Source organism: Myxine glutinosa, chromosome 1 (genome assembly GCF_964187855.1).
Source record: "Myxine glutinosa chromosome 1, kmMyxGlut1.1, whole genome shotgun sequence".
NCBI classification, from domain to species: Eukaryota; Metazoa; Chordata; class Myxini; order Myxiniformes; family Myxinidae; genus Myxine; species Myxine glutinosa.
The window spans coordinates 357,898,019-357,916,921 of NC_136261.1; the positions used below are offsets into that span (position 1 = coordinate 357,898,019).

An 18,903-nucleotide genomic window follows, 5' to 3' on the forward strand; every position below is an offset into this window, starting at 1 on the left:
TTGGATTACCTTTTTTTTTGATACGAACTGTATATAGTGTTTGGCCCTATTTCTCTGTGGTGAAGAATCACTTTAAAAAATTCTCGGATCTGCATCTGTATCCAGATCTTTACCAAAGTTTAGTTAATTTGCCCTCATCACACAAACCAAACTTTGTCTGAATCCGTCCACAACCTTTTGAGATATCCTGCTCACAGACAGATAAAGAAGCAGGGGGTGAATACATAACCCCTAACCACCGTTGGCAGCATAGGTAAAGAGAGTGGGAAATATTCAACATCTGGCAACATCTCTCCAAAAATCACTAAAGAGTTTCAGCAATAATTCAACAAAATTTATTCTATACATTAAAATGACAACCTGTACAAAATAACTCGATTTAGATTGTACTTGGTTCAAACCAAATTAAAACATATTTACAAGTTGATACCAAAAGCTTAGTGTTTCGCTCTGCTAAAGGTAATGGACTGAAAGTTTATACAATTTAGTGATGGCAAAGTGTGCTATACCGGTTCCAGCACACGGTGCCTCTGCTGTGTGAATTGGCTCGCCGGGCGGCCGATGGTGTTGCGAGCATTCACTGTTGGGTTAAAAAGGAAGAGCCTCCCATTACCAGAATCTTTCTTTCGCAGAACCACATGTGCGCTCGAGCGATTAGCAAACAAGCTGAACAAACGGAAATGTTACAACAGCCCACAACTTAGGGAACGCTCACAACCGGCCGACAAGAAAACCACCTACGAGGGCATGTAGTGTTACAAAATTTTGGTTCAAAAACAAATTTTACATGCTGTATAGTACCATGGGGGTAACATTCCTTCAAAACGATTCCACAGTTCCTTCCTGTTCTACGGCCCAGCCGCTCTGATCATTGTGCGCTCGCAGGTAAAGTGCACAAACATCGTCGATAGAGGGGGCAGTTTCCCTTTGAGATGATAAAAACGTATCTTGTGCTCTCATCTCTGTGACAAACGTCTACGAACAGTCGCGTTTATACCTGTCACCCTCGAGCAACTAACCGTGCATGTCCCGTTCGCTTTGGTATAACCTTAAGTACCAAATTCTTTCTTTTACACAACTTCCAGCACTCTGTGCCTTTTGCGCTTCTGACTTTGCTTTGCAGCGTCGCTCCGCAGGCAGTGCGCAGAATGGTGAAAGTCGCTAAGAGCCAATTAGTATGCACGACGTGGAATGCGGGCAACACATTCCCTCCCCCTGCTCTCCAAAACCACTCAAGACCTCCTCGTCTGCATCGCAGAGCATGACCTGCGATAACTTGCACATCCGCGTGGGATAACGACGGGAGAGCGAAAGCAGATTGCATGCCGAGGAGGTGGAGCGGGTCCTTCTGACAACCGCTGGATGCGGCACGCTCACAGACCTACTCGCCATTTTTGTACCCTGGGCAAAAGATGCGATTATGCTGCCAGGGGAGGGGAAAAATAAACTTTTAAGGCCCGCAACAAATACACAAAAACACTACGCAACACTGTCACCTGTAAACTTCTAACCCATGAGTGTGATTTGTTTTTTTTCGTTTTTGTTTTTCTCGACAAGGTCAGGAAACAATATTACAGATAAACTCCCTTAACGCCACCCTCCCTATAAAAATTAAATTAAACAAAACTAAAGCAGATGAGAGGCCGAACGAAGCATGATATACAGCAATGCAGACAGCACAAAGCTTCCAAAAAAAAAACGAAAAAAAAAAACAAGAGAAGTATCACATCTAAGTGCTCATATCGGGTTCGTACCAGAATGCTTTCAAAGTCCTTCTTTCACTTTGGTGACTGAAAGAAAGGTAAGTGGGATGGTAATAACAAAAAGGCCTTTGAGGACAGAAATACCAATAATACTGCAAGCAAGTAACAGATTCATTAATAAAAACTTTCCAATGCTACTTACAGCCAATGCACAAGCAAGAACTGCACTTTTACAATCTCCCAGCTCTTAGTTTGGATTGTCATTCCATAAAAATAAATTCTGGTGGAGATCGGAAAAAAATTTTTGCCTGATAAATCAAGAACAAAGGGGGATTCAAACTCCATGATGAATGAATGATCGTTTTGAGGCCATTTTCCCCGCTAGAGCGGGGGTTAGCCTTGCGGGCCCCAGGACAATCATGGTTCCCTGTTTTGAGGCAATGTTTTTTTTTTATGGCCGGATGCCCTTCCTGACGCCAACCCTTGGTCACGCTCTTACGATGCATTATGTAACGGAATATTAACGGTGGAAAGTAAAATTTATCTTCACAGTTGGTGACCTCGGCCTTTGGCAAAGCAAACCAATTCTGGCAATTGGTGGAGGGAGAGCCACCATGGAGATGGAAATTGGAACGCGCTAAAGAGCGAATGGAAGTATTTGGAAGGCTAAACGATAGGTTTGAGTTAACGAGGTTTAACGTTTAAGTTAACGAAAGAGTAAGGGTTAACAAAGGAGTATCCAGTCATCGTTCAGATGCGGAGGAAAAGAGTGTGTCGTCGCGATGATCCTCATCCCAGCTTACTCTGCTTTGACGATGCTCTTCTTCACTTCCCCAGTATCACTCCGTGATGCCCCTCCGTCATTTATTCTCCACTATACTCTCGGACATAAAATCACCTCGGTACGGGCTTTGAGAGCGGAACATCCGAGTAGCTGCTCAAGGGTGAAACAGCCCAAGCCTGAAAAGGGGAGCGCTGAATCAAGGTCCTCGTTAAAGCCAGTGATATTTAGTTAACGGTATTCAGAAAAGATATTTGTAGTATGATCTGTGCCTTGAGGTGACAGCATGGCCTTGCGGAAAGGCAAGGCATGTTGGAAGAGCACAAACCGATTTGGAACAGAGGAAAATTTTACAACTTTGTCACAGCGGCATGAACAGTGGCTAAAATGCCTTAGCACCTCCTGTGTTCACGTCCAGAGTTGGGTATCTGAAAAAGGAAGACAACACATTTTTGTCAAAGATGGTCCTATACATCATCAAAGTCTCATTATTCACGAGCAGCAAAAATTACAAGTGCAGTGTGCGGTGTACCAGGCAGGTATCCATATGGTGCTGGGGGTTAGAGATGGGGGCATCTGTCTCCATGGAAACCACACCTCCATTCATATCACGGAATGTCTCGGGCTGCTACGTAATATGTAATGCGAGTGGGTTGTTTTGATCCAGTTGTTCGTGGAAGGGAGGGGGTGGAACAGAGATGAAAGGCAACAGAAATAATTTTGAACATCCAAGAGTTCATTTCTCACTATCCATGCCAGAAGTGCTAGCAAGATACCCATACTACTGTGACATGGGATTTGAAAGGCACAACATTCCTCTGACAAAGATGAAGAAGAGCAATCTTCAAATGCACATGCACTTTGTGTGCCTGACCTCTGACCTGTCCTTGGTTTAATTACCGACACCTATTCAACCACCATTCTGTCCGATATAGTACCAGCATGAGGAACTGCTGTGAAATTCACACCACTCAAAGGGCAACTTTAGTTAGGTCCAACAGGTGTGGTGGCCTCACTAGGCTGGCTCTATGTTTGCACATCCTCAACCAGCAGGTCAAACAGCCTCATTAACCGTCCCCTACTGTTTGCAGGTTGCTATGTTTCCGTCACTCTTCTCTCCTACTCGGTTATTCCCTTTTGTTGTTGCATCCACATATTGGCCCACTCACTATCGGTGCATAACCTTCTAACCTCTTCCATATACAAAAGATGTTATACAAAAAACCAAACCAATCAAAACACTGCAAAGCAATATGCATTTAAGCTCAAAAATAAAAAAGTGGTACCATAAGTATAATATCCATAAATCTGGCATCCCACCTTCCTCTCCAATCTCTCTGCCTATGGCATCAAATGCCAACTCCACACGTGGCTTATTGACATCCTGCACTCGCATAGCTGAAGTGTGGATCTCAGTGGAGTCCTATAACCTCCTCTCCCTGTCAAGACTGGAGTGCCGCAAAGTGTTCTTATCAAACATAAGACCAAATACTGCACCGGAGTCATCAGAAGGAGCCCGAATAAGCAAAGAGCAAAGATGGAGTCATATGGAGGAACCTGGATATGATTCGGGTTGCAGCCGCTCATCCACTATAAACAGATACATAAAGAGAGAAATCAAGAAAAAAAAGAGAAAAAGAAAAGAAAAACCAAGAATTAGAATGAATAAAGAGAAATGTGAAAAAGTAGAAAGAAGTGTGACAGGAACGAAGAACAAAGATTTAGGGAAGAAACCGGATAGATAGATTTCAGCAGATACTCCCGAGGCTCAAACTCAGCAACAGGTACAAGCTACCTGAGGTCGTATTCCTAATCTTCAAATATCTCTCCGACTCTGAAAAATCCACTTTATCTCTTTGCTGATGACGCCATCATCTCTCGTAACATCCTTCGCCCTTCAGATAGGCGTGCAGCAGCCTCTTTCCTCTATGTAGAAAAAAACAAAACAAAACCTATAGAGGCCATTTTGGCCTTTTTCGGGCACCGTGGTTGTTGTTGTTTTTTGGTCCCCTTTTTGAAGCAATGTTTTACGGCCGGATGCCCTTCCTGCCGCCAACCCTGTTTGTCGCCTTTTACGACAAACAGGGAATTACCAGTGAACTGGTACTCAATTAGCCGACCTCGGAAGGATGACAGGCTGAGTCAACCCCCCAGGCGTTAATTCAGCGATCGACCGGGATTCGAACCCAGGATCCTAGGATCCTAAGCCGGTACCCTGACCGCAAAGCTAACACCAGGCAACACCCTGACCGCTACGCCGGTACCCTCTATGTAGAGGTAGACATAATTCCGAGCTGATCAAACAGTTGGAATATGTCTTTCAAGTTGGGAAATCTCACACTGTCACCATCTCGTGTGGCCCTGAATGGGATTCTGAATCTCACATCTCACCTGAATCTCACACATGTGGCGCTGAATGGGTTTCTCTCATCTCCCCCTTCCTGTTCAGGCTGGAGTTCCCCAATGTAGTGTTCTGGGCCCTGTGCTTTTTCTGGTCTTCATCAATGATCTCTCTGACTCTCTTGAAAATCTTCTCTACCTCTTTGCTGATGACTCCACTCTCTGCCGCTCCATTCCTCATCCCTCAGATCGGCAGTCTGTAGCCTCCTCACTCTCTGCAGACCTGGACAAAATCACAGACTGGTCAAACAAGTGGAACATGTCTTTCAATCCTGACAAATCCCACACTCTTACTATGTCTCTCCGAAAAGACCGACTGGGCAACCCTCCCATCCACTTTCTGAACAATCCTCTCCAAGAAGTTCTGTCACTCAAGCTTTTGGGTCTCACTATCTGCCATAATCTTTCCTGGGAAAACCACATATCAAATCTGGCCTCCAAACCCAGTCGCCGACTGGGCATCCTCCATCGTGCGAAGTCCTTCCTTGGCACACCTGAGCTCCTCACCACATACAAGGCTTTCATCCGCAGCTCAATGGAATACTGTTCTCCCCTCTAGGCCAGTGGCCAGAAAAAAATTTTTTAGTCATTAATCGAATAATTAAATAATGAATCGATTAATTGATAAATTGATTAATTAATAAATCAAAAATAGCATTTGCAGTCAAATCACCTGGTCATTGCCATGTCTAAATATCAGCGTTCTAACTCAAAAGGTGCCTGAGTTAATGGTCAGAAGAGAAAGGAAATTTAATTAATTAAATAAGTATAATCGCTAATAATTAAATAACTCCTCAATTAATTGATTAATCCAAAAACAAAAAATAGTGTTTTTGACAAAGGACTTGCTCAGTATTGTGCAGAAATTTCAGCTTCCTAGCTCAAATGATGGCTGGGATATCGCCCGGACAAACAAACAAACAAGTAAAGATACCTTCAAAGTACACCGCCCCCATGCCAAATAATGAAATATCCCACAGCCCGGCAATACTGCAGTGCAGCTCATAGAGAGTGCATTGGGAGGGAGAGGTGTACAATAATTGATTGATTAATTGCATAATTAAAATCAATAAAAGATTAGCACAAAATATTTTCTTAATCAATTGGCTAATAGCATCACTAAACCACTAGTGCTTCATCCGAAGATGTATCTTTTAGAAATTTAATTAAATAAGTCATTAAGAAAAAATTAAATAATTACTTGATTAATCAATAAATAATTAATCAATGAAATGATTAATCAATAAATCAAAAATATCCTTTATGGCCACATCACCTGGTCACTGTCATGTCCAAATATTAGCTTCCTAGCTCAAAAGGTGCCTGAGATATTGCCCAGATGAGAAAGAAAATAAATAAATGATTAATAATGAAAAAATAATAATAATAATCATAAAAAAATTAAATAGTTAATCAATTGGCTAATAGAATACATAAACCACCACCATTTCATCAGAATCTGTAACTTAAAAAATATATATAAAAAATTAATCGATTAATTAATTAATTGATTAATCAATAGTCCTTAATCGAATAATTAAATAATTAATCGATTAATTAATTAATCAATAAATCAAAAATAGCCTTTGCAGCCAAATCACTTGATCATTGGCATGTCGAAATATCAGCTTCCTAACTCAAAAGGTGCCAGAGATCATGCCCAGAAGAGAAAGGAAATTTATAAGGACTTAATTAATCGCTAATAATTAAATAACTCATCAATTAATTAATCAATAGTCATTAATCGAATAATTAAATAATTAATCGATGAATTAATTAATTGATTTATCAATAAATCAAAAATAGCCTTTGCAGCCAAATCACTTGGTCATTGGCATGTCCAAATATCAGCTTCCTAGCTCAAAGGATGGCTGAGATATAGCCCGGACAAACAAGAAAACAAACAAGAAAACAAACAAACAACCAGAGTGAAAACTGAGTACTCCCTTTCAGCGTGCGTCATTGCCGAGCCCCCTTCAGTGCCCGGCAATGACGTTATGCAGCACCTGGGGATGGCATAGGAAAGGTGCGGTGTTCAAAATCTCTCCGAAATGACCGTCTGACGAACCCTCACACCTACTTTCTTAACAATCCTTTTGAAGAAGTTCCATCACCCAAACTCTTGGGCTGCACTGTCAGTGTAAAGTTGGATCTGGAAGCAAACTAGCTCAATGGAGAAAAGGGAACTGCTGACCCAAGAAAGGTAGTGCGACAAATTGGTTTATTGGTGGCGCGACAAATTGGCCATGTTTCAATTTTTTTCCATGGAGAAGTTTCGGAGATATGGAGGTGCAACGTTTTTCGATTTTTCCAAGATGGTGCCTGTACCATGTGACCTAAGATGTCATAATTATCATTTTAAAATTATACCTCAGGAAGCGCTCCTATGGTGAAAATTTTCGTGTTCATCGGACTAGCAGTTGCAAAGATTTTTTTTTCCCATAGTGATCAGATCAAGTGTTGTACGAGTACTTGTCGAAATATGATGTCATAATGAAGGCACCGATGACATAATCATTAACATATCTTATTTCCCATGGGGAGTGGTTGACAATGAGCCTTGTTTCAATTTTTTCCATTGAGCGATTTTGGATAATAGAGGGATAACGTTTTTCCAAGATGGCGTTTTTCAATAAGTAAATCCCTCCATAAAGTCAACCGCACATGCTGAAACAGCCATGTGGTGAAGTTTGTCAAACAACCACATTGTGGTGGATTATCAGTGTGCGCACAGTTTCACCTCCAACATCTTGGGAGATAAATAACGATCTCACATTACAACAAATATTTGTATACGTTGGTAGCAAACTGTATCCAAACTGTAAAGAATCAGTTGATTACATTATTTTGTTGGCACTGGATACTGCAGCAACAAGCCCATAAATTTGGTCTGGGAAACCCGTGATCCCATCGTAAAGCATTGGTTGCAATGGAGTATACACACACACTGATACTTAACAAGTGAATCCTCTTGGATTGCGCTGAGGTTCGGGCTTGGAATTTCTAGGAGGAAGTATAATTTGTATGCAATGAAAGTACATGTAATATGGGATCGAGTAAGATCGAGTAAGCTTCACCAGTGCGCGTGCGCGAATTTACGTCACGTCGGCAGCGAGAAGGCGTTCCCCAACACGAACCAATCAGGAACTGCCACGCCCACTTATATGATCTCCGAATTCCTGTGACAGGAATTAGCGTTACACTGGCTGGAAGTCAATCGCTAAAGGCGCTTCCTCAGCGCCAATCACCAGTGCGCGTGCGCGAATTTACGTCACGTCGGCAGCGAGAAGGCGTTCCCCAACACGAACCAATCAGGAACTGCCACGCCCACTTATATGATCTCCGAATTCCTGTGACAGGAATTAGCGTTACACTGGCTGGAAGTCGATCGCTAAAGGCGCTTCCTCAGCGCCAATAAACTGATAATTAACTGATAACTGATACTGATAATTAATCAACTGATACTGAGTATACACACACCTGATGAGCTGATGATCTATTTCATTATCGGAGAGGTGTGTTTCCTGAAGTGGGATAACATCGTTTGGTACACGAAGAGGGCTAAACAAACTACAGGGTCCGGCTGGGAGGTGTGACGATTTTCAGAAAACTCGTACACAGTTATTTTTAGTCGAATTTCAATTTTTATTTTTTTTAAAGACTACATATATAATGCCATTTAATACACTGTAACAAAGACATGAAAAAAATGTAATTCATGTTTGAATTGGGTATAACAATGCAAGTGGGGGGTCTAGCGCATGCGTGATGGCTGTTTGTTACTCGTTGTTAGGCACCATTTCAGTAGCCATTGAGCTGTGGACGATTGAACATCGCGTCTTTGTTGTTGAGACATTTAATCAAACGGGTAGTTCGGTGGTGCTTACACAGCGCAGATTTCGTACTCACTTCAATGTTGGTCGACGTGGCGCCATTCCGTCTCGAAACACAATATTGAAGTGGGTAAAAAACTTCAGGACAACTGGATCTGTGAGGCCGGGAGCAGCTCGGGGAGGTGATCGAACCGTTAGGACCCCGGAAAACATCGAAAGGGTTCGACAAGCTGTGGAGGCCAGCCCTCGTCGGTCAGCGGCACGCTCGCGCTCTACGGATGTCAGACTTGACCGCGCGTCTGTCAGACTTGACCACGCGTCTGCAAGAATGCTTGGACAAGAACGGCTGCCATTTAGATGTCATTTTTCAAACATGAATTACATTTTTAAAATGACTTTGTTACAGTGTATTACATGGCATTATATATGTAGTCTTTAAAAAAAATAAAAATTGAAATTCGACTAAAAATAACTGTGTACGAGTTTTCTGAAAATCGTCACACCTCCCTGAATTACGGACGCCGTGTATAAGAAACTGCTAATAATAACAAAAATGATTTTGGGACGATGTACCAAACTTTGCGCCTTTTCAGTGGCCAATCTTCAACACCCCAAGTTGGCCACATATCTACATCTGATAAGCACACCCCTCAAATCTGCTGCTGGTGTGAGTATTTTTCATAACTCCTGAAATGGTAAACCCAACGCCTGGTTTGTGAACAGTTTAAGTTCCAGTGGTTAGCTTAGTACGTCAAAAGCTTTGGATGACCAAGTTATTTTGAGACCATGGATAAGTTGTATGGAGCTTGTAAACATGGAGTAAGCATTTGGTGTGGCGAGACTCACTACCTGACTACATTGGCAACTTCTTGATTTAAACACAACTTTCTATAAAACATACACCACAAATATTTACCATAAGTTCCACCTTCCTGGCATTTTACTTTTGGTGGTTTGTGAACAAGTGTGTTTCATTCAAAGTCAATTTTTTTTCCCAATTGGAGTATTGAATCCTGTCCCTCCTTAAAACACTTTTCTGCTTCCAGTAATCTTGGATACTCACAGGGCAATACCTGAGACAAGGTAACAACAGTGCCTGTCAGTCCTGTGGTAAAGGTATCACGCATGACTATTCCTTCATTTTACAAGCCTCCCTTTTCAATATACATTTACCCAAAACAAACTTTTAAGTGCTCTGCATTTAGGGCCTTTTCAAAACCCAAGCCTCCCATCCAAACAGTCCACAAAGGCGACACCAATGTTCTGTGGGCCATTTCTTACCTGTGGGTTGACTTTGGCGAGGTTTTCAATCTTATACCATGCCTCCTCTCGTTCCATAAGTTTTTGCTTCTCCCTGTGGGCAAAAAAAGTCTTATTATGCAAAACAGACTTCTCTACATTAAAACTCTTTTAATGCATTTTATTACACCAGCTACTCCCTTTCAGTGTTGCTATACCCACAGAGGCTTTCAAAAGCAACCATGAAACGTTTGGGACTTTGTTCAGCATGAATCATGCTGCCAAATAGCCTAAAGGTAGGTCTGCACACTCAGCTCTGAGTTGTCATAGCCTGGGTTTGAATCCCCACCCAGCTATAAACTGTCATCCTGGTGTTTCGCATGCAGAGCTAGGCAAGCCGTACCCCGGATGGACATTGAACTGGGTGTTTCGCCTGCTAGCATTAGTTGGTGGAAGTTAAAGATTCCACGGTGTCCTTTACAAAGAGTAGGCTAGCTCTCACAGGCATTCTGGCCAAATTCTAAATCCCTGCTATAACAGACAGGGGGCACTGCATCAGTAGCACAGCCACACCTCTTGCAAAACACTGATGCAAATCCCAAGCCACATGCTGCATATGAAAAAGAAGAAGCACAATCATTTGCCAAGAGAGACTGCACTGAGTATGAACAAATGCAACTGAAAGTGCAACAAGAACAAATACATTCAAAGTGCACCGCCCGCATGCAAAATAAATAAACAACATCCTCCTGCGCGGCACTGCCGGGGCAGCTCATAGAGACGGTATTGGAAGGGAGAGATGTACAATAATTGATTGATTAATTGCATAATTAAAATCAATAAACAACCATAAAATAATTTCTTAATCAATTGGCTAATAGCATACTTCAACCACCAGTGTTTCATCCGAAGCTCTAACTTTTTGAAAAATAATTAAATAAGCCATTAATCGGGAAAAAATAAAAAATTAATTGATGAATTGACTCATCAATAAATTATTAATCCATTCATTGATTAATCAATAAATCAAAAATTTCCTTTATAGGCACATAACTTGGTCACTGTGGTGTCCAAATACCAGCTTCCTAGCTCAAAAGGTGCCTGAGATATTGCCCAGATGAGAAAGAAAATAAACAAGCATTCTGAGTATTGCGCTGCAATACATGTCCCCTACCAAAGTTCAAAGTGCCATAACTTTGTCAAAAATGATCGAATATGCAAATTTATGCACGGTTGATGCTGTTTTTCAAACTTGATCTGAGGTATGCTGAGACACGTGTCACGCCTCGCCTCGTTGATAAGCCCGCAAGGTCGCTCCGTGGAGCGGCCTGCACGTATTGCACTGTGTGAATTATATAAACTAGGGCGTGCCCGTACTATATATATATCTAAAATTATATCCCCCCCCTCTATTTACATGAAATGGTTTGGTCCATTCGCAAAGCCAAAGCGAACGGCTTGCGAGTACGGTGACAATCCCCCCCCCCCCCCCCCCTCTATTTACATGAAATGGTTTGGTCCATTCGCAAAGCCAAAGCGAACGGCTTGCGAGTACGGTGACCATACCTTGGGAACCACTTGTCCGATTAATTTCAAACCTTGAAAAGGCACATCCTCGGGTCCCCAGCAATATACCTGGCAAGTTTCAATTAGATCGGACCCGTGGTTGTCGAGAAACAGCGGTCACAGACAAACACACACACACACACAGACACACAGAGATTACTGGAATTATAGATAGATTATTACCAACTCACGGTCTGAGGTACTAGCGATTCAAGAGATATCCATTTTTTTATGGCACATTGGAGAAGCCAATGCGAGGTTTCTTCTTCCTCAGCTTGTCACAACTCTGTCAAATGCGATCGATTTTAAAAAGTCAGAATTTGACCAAATCTGTTTTATTCGTTTGTTAATATACCTCAGCTATTGACAAATCTTAAATTAGAATTTTATTTGAGGTTAAAATGACCGCGACAGGTCGTGTCCAACGATGCTTTCAGTCTGTACACGTGATAAATAATTAAATCCGCACACTTGCCGCCTCTTCTTCTTCACGCAATAACAACTTCTAGCTTCCAGATCGTACATCCAATCATCTTGAAATTTTGCACACTTGTTAAACTTCATGACTTCTACTATAGTATGAAGTTTCACGTCGATCAATAAAGCGATTCAAGAGATATACATTTTAAAAAATATTTTCGTTTAATTAACGATATCTGCCAAACCACGTGAGCTATCGCAAATTCCAAATGGACATTTTAGTAGACTGACATGCGGAACAGATCTGTGAAGTTTCCCCTCGATTGGATCAAAAATGAGGGAAGGGCTCTGTTTTAAAGGTTCATGCTTAAAAACGTCATAACTCTGAAACCATGTGACGCATGACGTCATGCTCGCTGACTTTTTTGTTCGTCATGGGTATGCGATTCTGCCTGCAAAGTTTGGCCTCGATCTGTTCAGCCGTTGCAGAGAAAAAGGGGTTTTCGTGTTTTCACGAAAAACAATATGGCGCCCGAACCACGTGACGTCATAATTACCATTAAAATATTCTACAGACCGAGTCCCTCCTATGGTGAAAATTTGATCTCAATCGGTCCTATTATTGCAGAGAAAATCTTTTTTAAAGGAAATTAAAACTTAAAATGGCACTGAGTTAAGGATCATCAGAATTATCAGAATTCCCAAAGTTCAAAGTGCCATAACTTTGTCAAAAATGATCGAAACGTCGTGAAGTTCGAACTTGATCTGTAACTTATCATGAGGAAACGATGTGCCAAGTTTGAAATCATTAGCATTAAGCGTTTAGAAAAAAGGTCCGGAAAACTGTTCTTTGCGTGACGGACTGACGGACTGACGGACGGAGGGACGGAGGGACGGAGGGACGGCGTGCAAACCTATAGTCCCCTCCGGTGTACACCGGTAGGGGACTAATAAGTGATTAATAACAAAATAAATAAATAATAATCATAAAATAATTAAATTATTAATCAATATTGGCTAATAGAATACCAAAACCACCACCATTTCATCTGAATCTGTAACTTCAAAAAATTGACTAATCAAGTCATTCATCGAATAATTAAATAATTAATTGATTAATCAATAAATCAAAATAGCCTTAATCACTTGGTCATTGTCATGTCCAAATATCAGCTTCTTAGCTCAAAAGGTGCCTGAGATATTGCCCAGATGACAATGGAAATAAATAAGTACTTATTTAATCGATAATAATTAAGTAATTCACCAATTAACTGATTAATCAAAAAACCAAAAAAACAAGCATTCTGAGTATTGCGCTGCAATACATGTCCCCAACAAGCATTCTGAGTATTTCGCTGCAATACATGTCCCCTACCAAAGTTCAAAGTGCCATAACTTTGTCAAAAATGATCGAATATGCAAATGCATGCACGGTTGATGCTGGTTTTCAAACTTGATCTGAGGTATGCTGAGACACATGTGTGTCACGCCTCGCCTCGTTGATAAGCCCGCAAGGTCGCTCCGTGGAGCGGCCTGCACGTATTGCACTGTGTGAATTATATAATTACCAACTCACGGTCTGAAGTACTAGCGATTCAAGAGATATCCATTTAAAAAAAAAAAAAATTTCGTTTAATTAACGGTATCTGTCAAATCACGTGACCTATCGCAAATTCCAAAAGGATATTTTAGTAGACTGACATGCTGAACAGATCTGTGAAGTTTCCCCTCGATTGGATCAAAAATGAGGGAGGGGCTCGGTTTTAAAGGTTCATGCTTAAAAACGTCATAACTCTGAAACCATGTGACGCATGCCGTCATGCTCGCTGACTTTTTTGTTCGTCATGGGTATGCGATTCTACCTGCAAAGCTTGGCCTCGATCTGTTCAGCCATTGCAGAGAAAAAGGGGTTTTCGTGTTTCCACGAAAAACAATATGGCGGCCGAACCACGTGACCTGTGACGTCATAATTACCATTAAAATATTCTACAGACAGAGTCCCCCCTACGGTGAAAATTTGATCTCAATCGGTCCTATTATTGCAGAAAAATTGTTTTTTAAAGGAAATTTTAACTTAAAATGGCACTGAGTTAAGGAGCATCAGAATTATCAAAATTACCAAAGTTCAAAGTGCCATAACTTTGTCAAAAATGATCGAAACGTCGTGAGGTTGTCGAAACGTCGAAAACGAAACGTCGAACTTGATCTGTAACTTATCATGAGGAAACCGTGTACCAAGTTTGAAATCATTAGCATTAAGAGTTTAGGAAAAAAAGTCTGGAAAGCTGTTCTTTGCGTGACGGACTGACAGACGGACAGACTGACAGACGGAGGGACGTTGTGCAAACCTATAGTCCCCTCCGGTGTACACCGGTAGGGGACTAATAACGTTTTTGCCCAAGCACTTGCTCACTATTGTGCCGAAATGTCAGCTTCCTAGCTCAAGGGATGGCTGAGATATCGCTCGGACAAACAAACAAACAATAAAACAAGAAACCATAGTGAAAACGGAGTACTCCCTTTCAGCGTGCGTCATCGCCGGGCCCCCTTCGGTGCCCGGCAATGGCGTCATGCAGCGCCTGGAGATGGAATAGGAAAGGAGTGGTGTACAACTAAACCTGGAGCTTTAAAGAAAGTCCATGAGTAGAAAAATACCTCAATTTTTTTCTTGAAAATTTGTTTTTGATATAATTGTATTTCAAGAAATATTGAGCAACTAGCTAGCAGGAGTACCCGGCATGGGGGGATGGGTGGTGGGAATGAGGGGAGGCAGGAGAGGGAGGGGTGAGGAAGAGAGTGGAGGGTAGTGGTGAGGGGAGAGGGAAGGGAGATATACTACATATACATCTTTTGGGGGTGGGGGGTGGCTTTGACAGGCCCCTCCGTTTTGAGGGATGGGGGGGAAGGGAAGGAGGAACAAGCGTTACGCCTAGGTCCCCCGTCGGTGAAGTGATGCGAGTTGACAAAGTGGAAGACGCAAGGCGGCCATATTGGATTTTGACGTGGCGACCCAATTTTCAATAGCGTTCTCCCTTATGCGTAGATACACCCACACACCAGATTAGAAGTTGGTACTTCGCTTATTTTTCAAGATATTTCACTCACAAGGTTCAGACATATATATGGTGGCGGCCATCTTGGATTTTGACGTGGCGACCCAATTTTCAACAGCGTTCTTCCTTATGCCGAGATACACCCACACACCAAATCAGAAGTTGGTACTTCACTTATTTTTCAAGATATTCATCTTGGCGACCCAATTGTCTCAAGGTTCAGACACACATGGCGGCGGCCATCTTGGATTTTGACGTGGCGACCCAATTTTCAATAGCGTTCTTCCTTGTGCCTAGATACACCCACACACCAGATTAGAAGTTGGTATTTCGCTTATTTTTCAAAATATTTCGCTCACAAGGTTCAGACATACTACTGTGTTCAAAAAGTATCCGACCTTTATTTTTCGTGCGTAAAAAAAAGAAGCTAGGGAGGCGTTGATTGGTGCACGTATGTAGGCGATCCTAATGCGCATGCGTTAATTTTTTCCCACCTGCAGAAGCTGTCATTCGACGGCAGACCGCTGATGAGTGAGGAAATGTAAGTGAGCGCCGTCGGATTTTCGTTTTTGACAAAATGACGGAAAAACTTGAACAACGCTACTGCATCAAATTTTGTGTAAAGCTTGGCGATTCCCAAGTGGAAACGATCCGCAAGATTCAACACCGTTCATTCCATTATGAAGGAGGATTTGGGCTTCAGGAGAATCTCAGCGAAGTTCGTACCAAAGCTGCTAACGATTGAGCAGAAGCAACTCCGTTTGGAGATCGCACAGGACATGCTGGAGACTGTGAACAGCGATCCCAGCTTCCTCAACACAGTGATCACTGGCGATGAGTCCTGGGTTTATGGGTACGACCCAGAAACCAAGTTGCAGTCATCACAATGGAAGCATCCAACATCGCCGAGGCCAAATAAAGCAAGGCAGGTCCGCAGCAATGTCAAAGTCATGCTGACCGTCTTCTTCGACTCCAGAGAAGACATCATGCGGAATGCGATGGACCAGCTGCGCGCCATCCCAAAAGAGGCGTTCCAGCGCTGCTTCCGACAGTGGCAGAACCGTTGGGAGAAGTGTGTGGCAGCCCAAGGGGACTACTTTGAACGAGATTATTATAAAAAATTTTTTATCTGGATACGAGTATCTTTTATGAACAAAGGTCGGATACTTTTTGAACACACTACGTATATATGGTGGCGGCCATCTTGGATTTTGACGTGGCGACCCAATTTTCAATAGCGTTCTTCCTTATGCCGAGATACACCCACACACCAAATTAGAAGTTGGTACTTCGCTTATTTTTCAAGATATTAATCTCAAGGTTCAGACATACATGGCGGCGGCCATCTTGGATTTTGACGTGGCGACCCAATTTTCAATAGCGTTCTTCCTTGTGCCTAGATACACCCACACACCAAATTATAAGTTGGTACTTCGCTTATTTTTCAAGATATTCAGCTCACAAGGTTCAGACATACATGGCATCAGACATACATGGTGGCGACCATCTTGCATTTTGACGTGGGTTGCACCCACACACCAAATTTGAATGCGGTCCTTAGCTTACGCACGCACGCCCGCACGCATGCCCGCACGGACGGACGGACACACGGACGGAGGGGAAAACCATAGTCCCCCTTTCGCTCCGCGGTGCGACAAAAATTTACCCGTGCAAAGAGTGCTTTAATCTCAGTGTTGCTGAGGTTAAAAAAAAAAATTCTAATACCCTCTGCCACCTGCCACCATCACCAGGTGGTGCTACACGGTTGTTTAGCACATTTACAGAGAGTGTAACATTTACATAGGTGTAACACACATTTACACCACAGGTTTCCAAGAGGGAACGGCGAGTTGACTCGCCCGCGAGGCCTGGAGTGAAAAGATGCGCAGTGAGGCCTAACCCACGCAAACAAGCGCACTTTCCCGCCAAAGTTGATCTTTGGCGATTCCTGGTGAGACACACCAGCCGAGTTGAGCTAAGTCCCCACAATAAATCGCACACATTTATTTTTGTTCTTTTATATTTCGCTTTGTCTGTGTGCAAGTCTGTGTGGATGGTCCCTCAATTTAGGAAATTAGTTTTATTGTGCATTTCTTTGTTACCGGCATTTTCTTTAATAAACCTGTTTATTTTTGTACATTTTAAACTTGTGTTGTTTGAGTCAATTTATTGCAGTGTCGTGGCACCCAATTCCCCCCACCTCCCCCGCATGTATTAACTCCGTGCTTGAACTGAACGCCTCGGAGTATTAAGCTCGTTTGGTCATCCGTGTTACCCTGGGGTGTTCACCAAGGGTAGTCATGCGACAATATATACATTAGTCGGGCGTCACTAGCAGGTGAGTGCCAGTAAAAATAAATAGAAATGAATTTTTTTTTTTTTTTCTTAAATTCTGGCATTACTCCGCAGACCGATAGCTTTCCTTAACCGGACCGGCGGTTAAGAATCTATGGACTAAGATGTAAACACAGATTTGAAAGCTTTGAGCAACCTCACTCACTTCAGCCTCTCTGCCTTGTAGCGCTGTGTGCAGTCATCAAACAGCTTCTGGTTCATCTCCATGAAGAGCTTCAGGGCATTGTAGATAAGTCCGTGTATTGTCCTGCAGAAACACGGCACAGGTTTGCAGGGAAAAGAAAACGGACCTACCAGAGCCACAAAGTCACAAGTACAAAAATTTAAACAGCATGTCCATAATAAGCATACTTATTCCAGTGTGACTTGGAGTTGCGGTAAAGTGCAGGGAACATTATGGGAAGAATCCGAACAGCGTTGTCGCTCACAAGACTCATGATGTACTCATTGTTCCAGTAGTAAAGTGCTCGCTCTGCTACCTGAATGTACGACATATGAGCACATTATTATTAGGGATGCGAGTGGGTCAAAACATGTTAAGTCTTTCAAAATTAATTCCTATTTGTCCCTTGAGGAGCATTGGCAATTCTTCCTCTACCCTTGCAGGGGTGTGGGGGGTTTAGGAGGAGGAGGAGGAGGAGGAGGAGGAGGAGGAGGAGGAGGAGGAGGAGGAGAAGGGGTTAACCCTGGGTACTATCAACATTGACGCAAAATTTGATGGAGATCACGTGAAAATCGTTGGTCGTCTTCCCTACCTCCCCCCACCCCTTCTCCCTCACAGAAACACCGATTTTTACCCTGCGCTCGTGAAGAAAAAGGCAGGTTTAAGCATTCGGGTACGTGCGTGTCTGCATTTCAGTAAAGTAAAGTGTGCTGTGTCAGCATTTAAAAAATTCATTTTCTCGGCAACCGTTGGTCCGATTGACATGAAATTTTCACCATAGGAGGGCCTCCTCCTGTAGAACATTTTAGTGCATATTATGACGTCACAGGTCACGTGGTACTGGCGCCATCTTGGGAAAAAACCAAAAAAACTGCACCTCGTTTTCTCAAAAACCGCTGCACAGAAATAATTGAGACAGGTCTCATTGCAAAGAACTCTCCATGCGGAATAACATATGTGAATGATGACGCCATCGGTGCCGCCGTTATGCCGTCATAATTCGACAAGTAAAAAACTTTATCCGATCAGGATGAAATTTCTTGAGCATCTTCTCGGATAAATTGATGCAGAAATAAAATTATAATGACGTCGTAGGTCACGTGGTTCGGCCGCCATTATGTTTCTTAGTGAAAAGCCTGAAAAACCACTAAAATCCAATTTTCTCCAAAACGACAACAGATCGAGGCCAAACTTTGCAGGTAGAATCACATATCCATGACGAACAGAAAAAGTCAGCAAGCATGACGTCATGCCTCACATTGTTTCGGAGTTATGGCGTTTTTAAGCATAAACTTTTAAAACCTAGCTCCTCCCTCGTTTTTTATCCTATCGAGGGGAAACTTCACAGATGTGTTCAGCACATCAGTCTACTAAAATGACATTTTGGAAT

The 18,903-nt window shown here is 42.5% G+C and overlaps 1 protein-coding gene across 5 annotated transcripts in view; it reads right to left on the reverse strand.

Annotated features, from left to right (window-relative positions):
• Window positions 1-319: 319 nt before the first annotated feature.
• LOC137413973 (serine/threonine-protein phosphatase 2A 56 kDa regulatory subunit gamma isoform) overlaps window positions 320-18,903 on the reverse strand; it is a 220,944-nt gene continuing 202,360 nt past the window's right edge. For 4 of the 5 annotated variants that reach the window (XM_068099429.2, XM_078769963.1, XM_078769964.1 and 1 more), the window contains 5 exons: window positions 17,702-17,829; window positions 17,496-17,597; window positions 9,999-10,071; window positions 3,017-3,112; window positions 320-2,912 (listed from right to left, as the gene is read on the reverse strand). In XM_068099429.2, the coding sequence (XP_067955530.1) occupies window positions 2,877-2,912; window positions 3,017-3,112; window positions 9,999-10,071; window positions 17,496-17,597; window positions 17,702-17,829 (435 nt within the window). In that variant the 3' untranslated portion in view covers window positions 320-2,876. The remainder of the gene's footprint in view (window positions 2,913-3,016; window positions 3,113-9,998; window positions 10,072-17,495; window positions 17,598-17,701; window positions 17,830-18,903) is intronic. The other variant, XM_068099444.2, reaches the window with a different exon arrangement.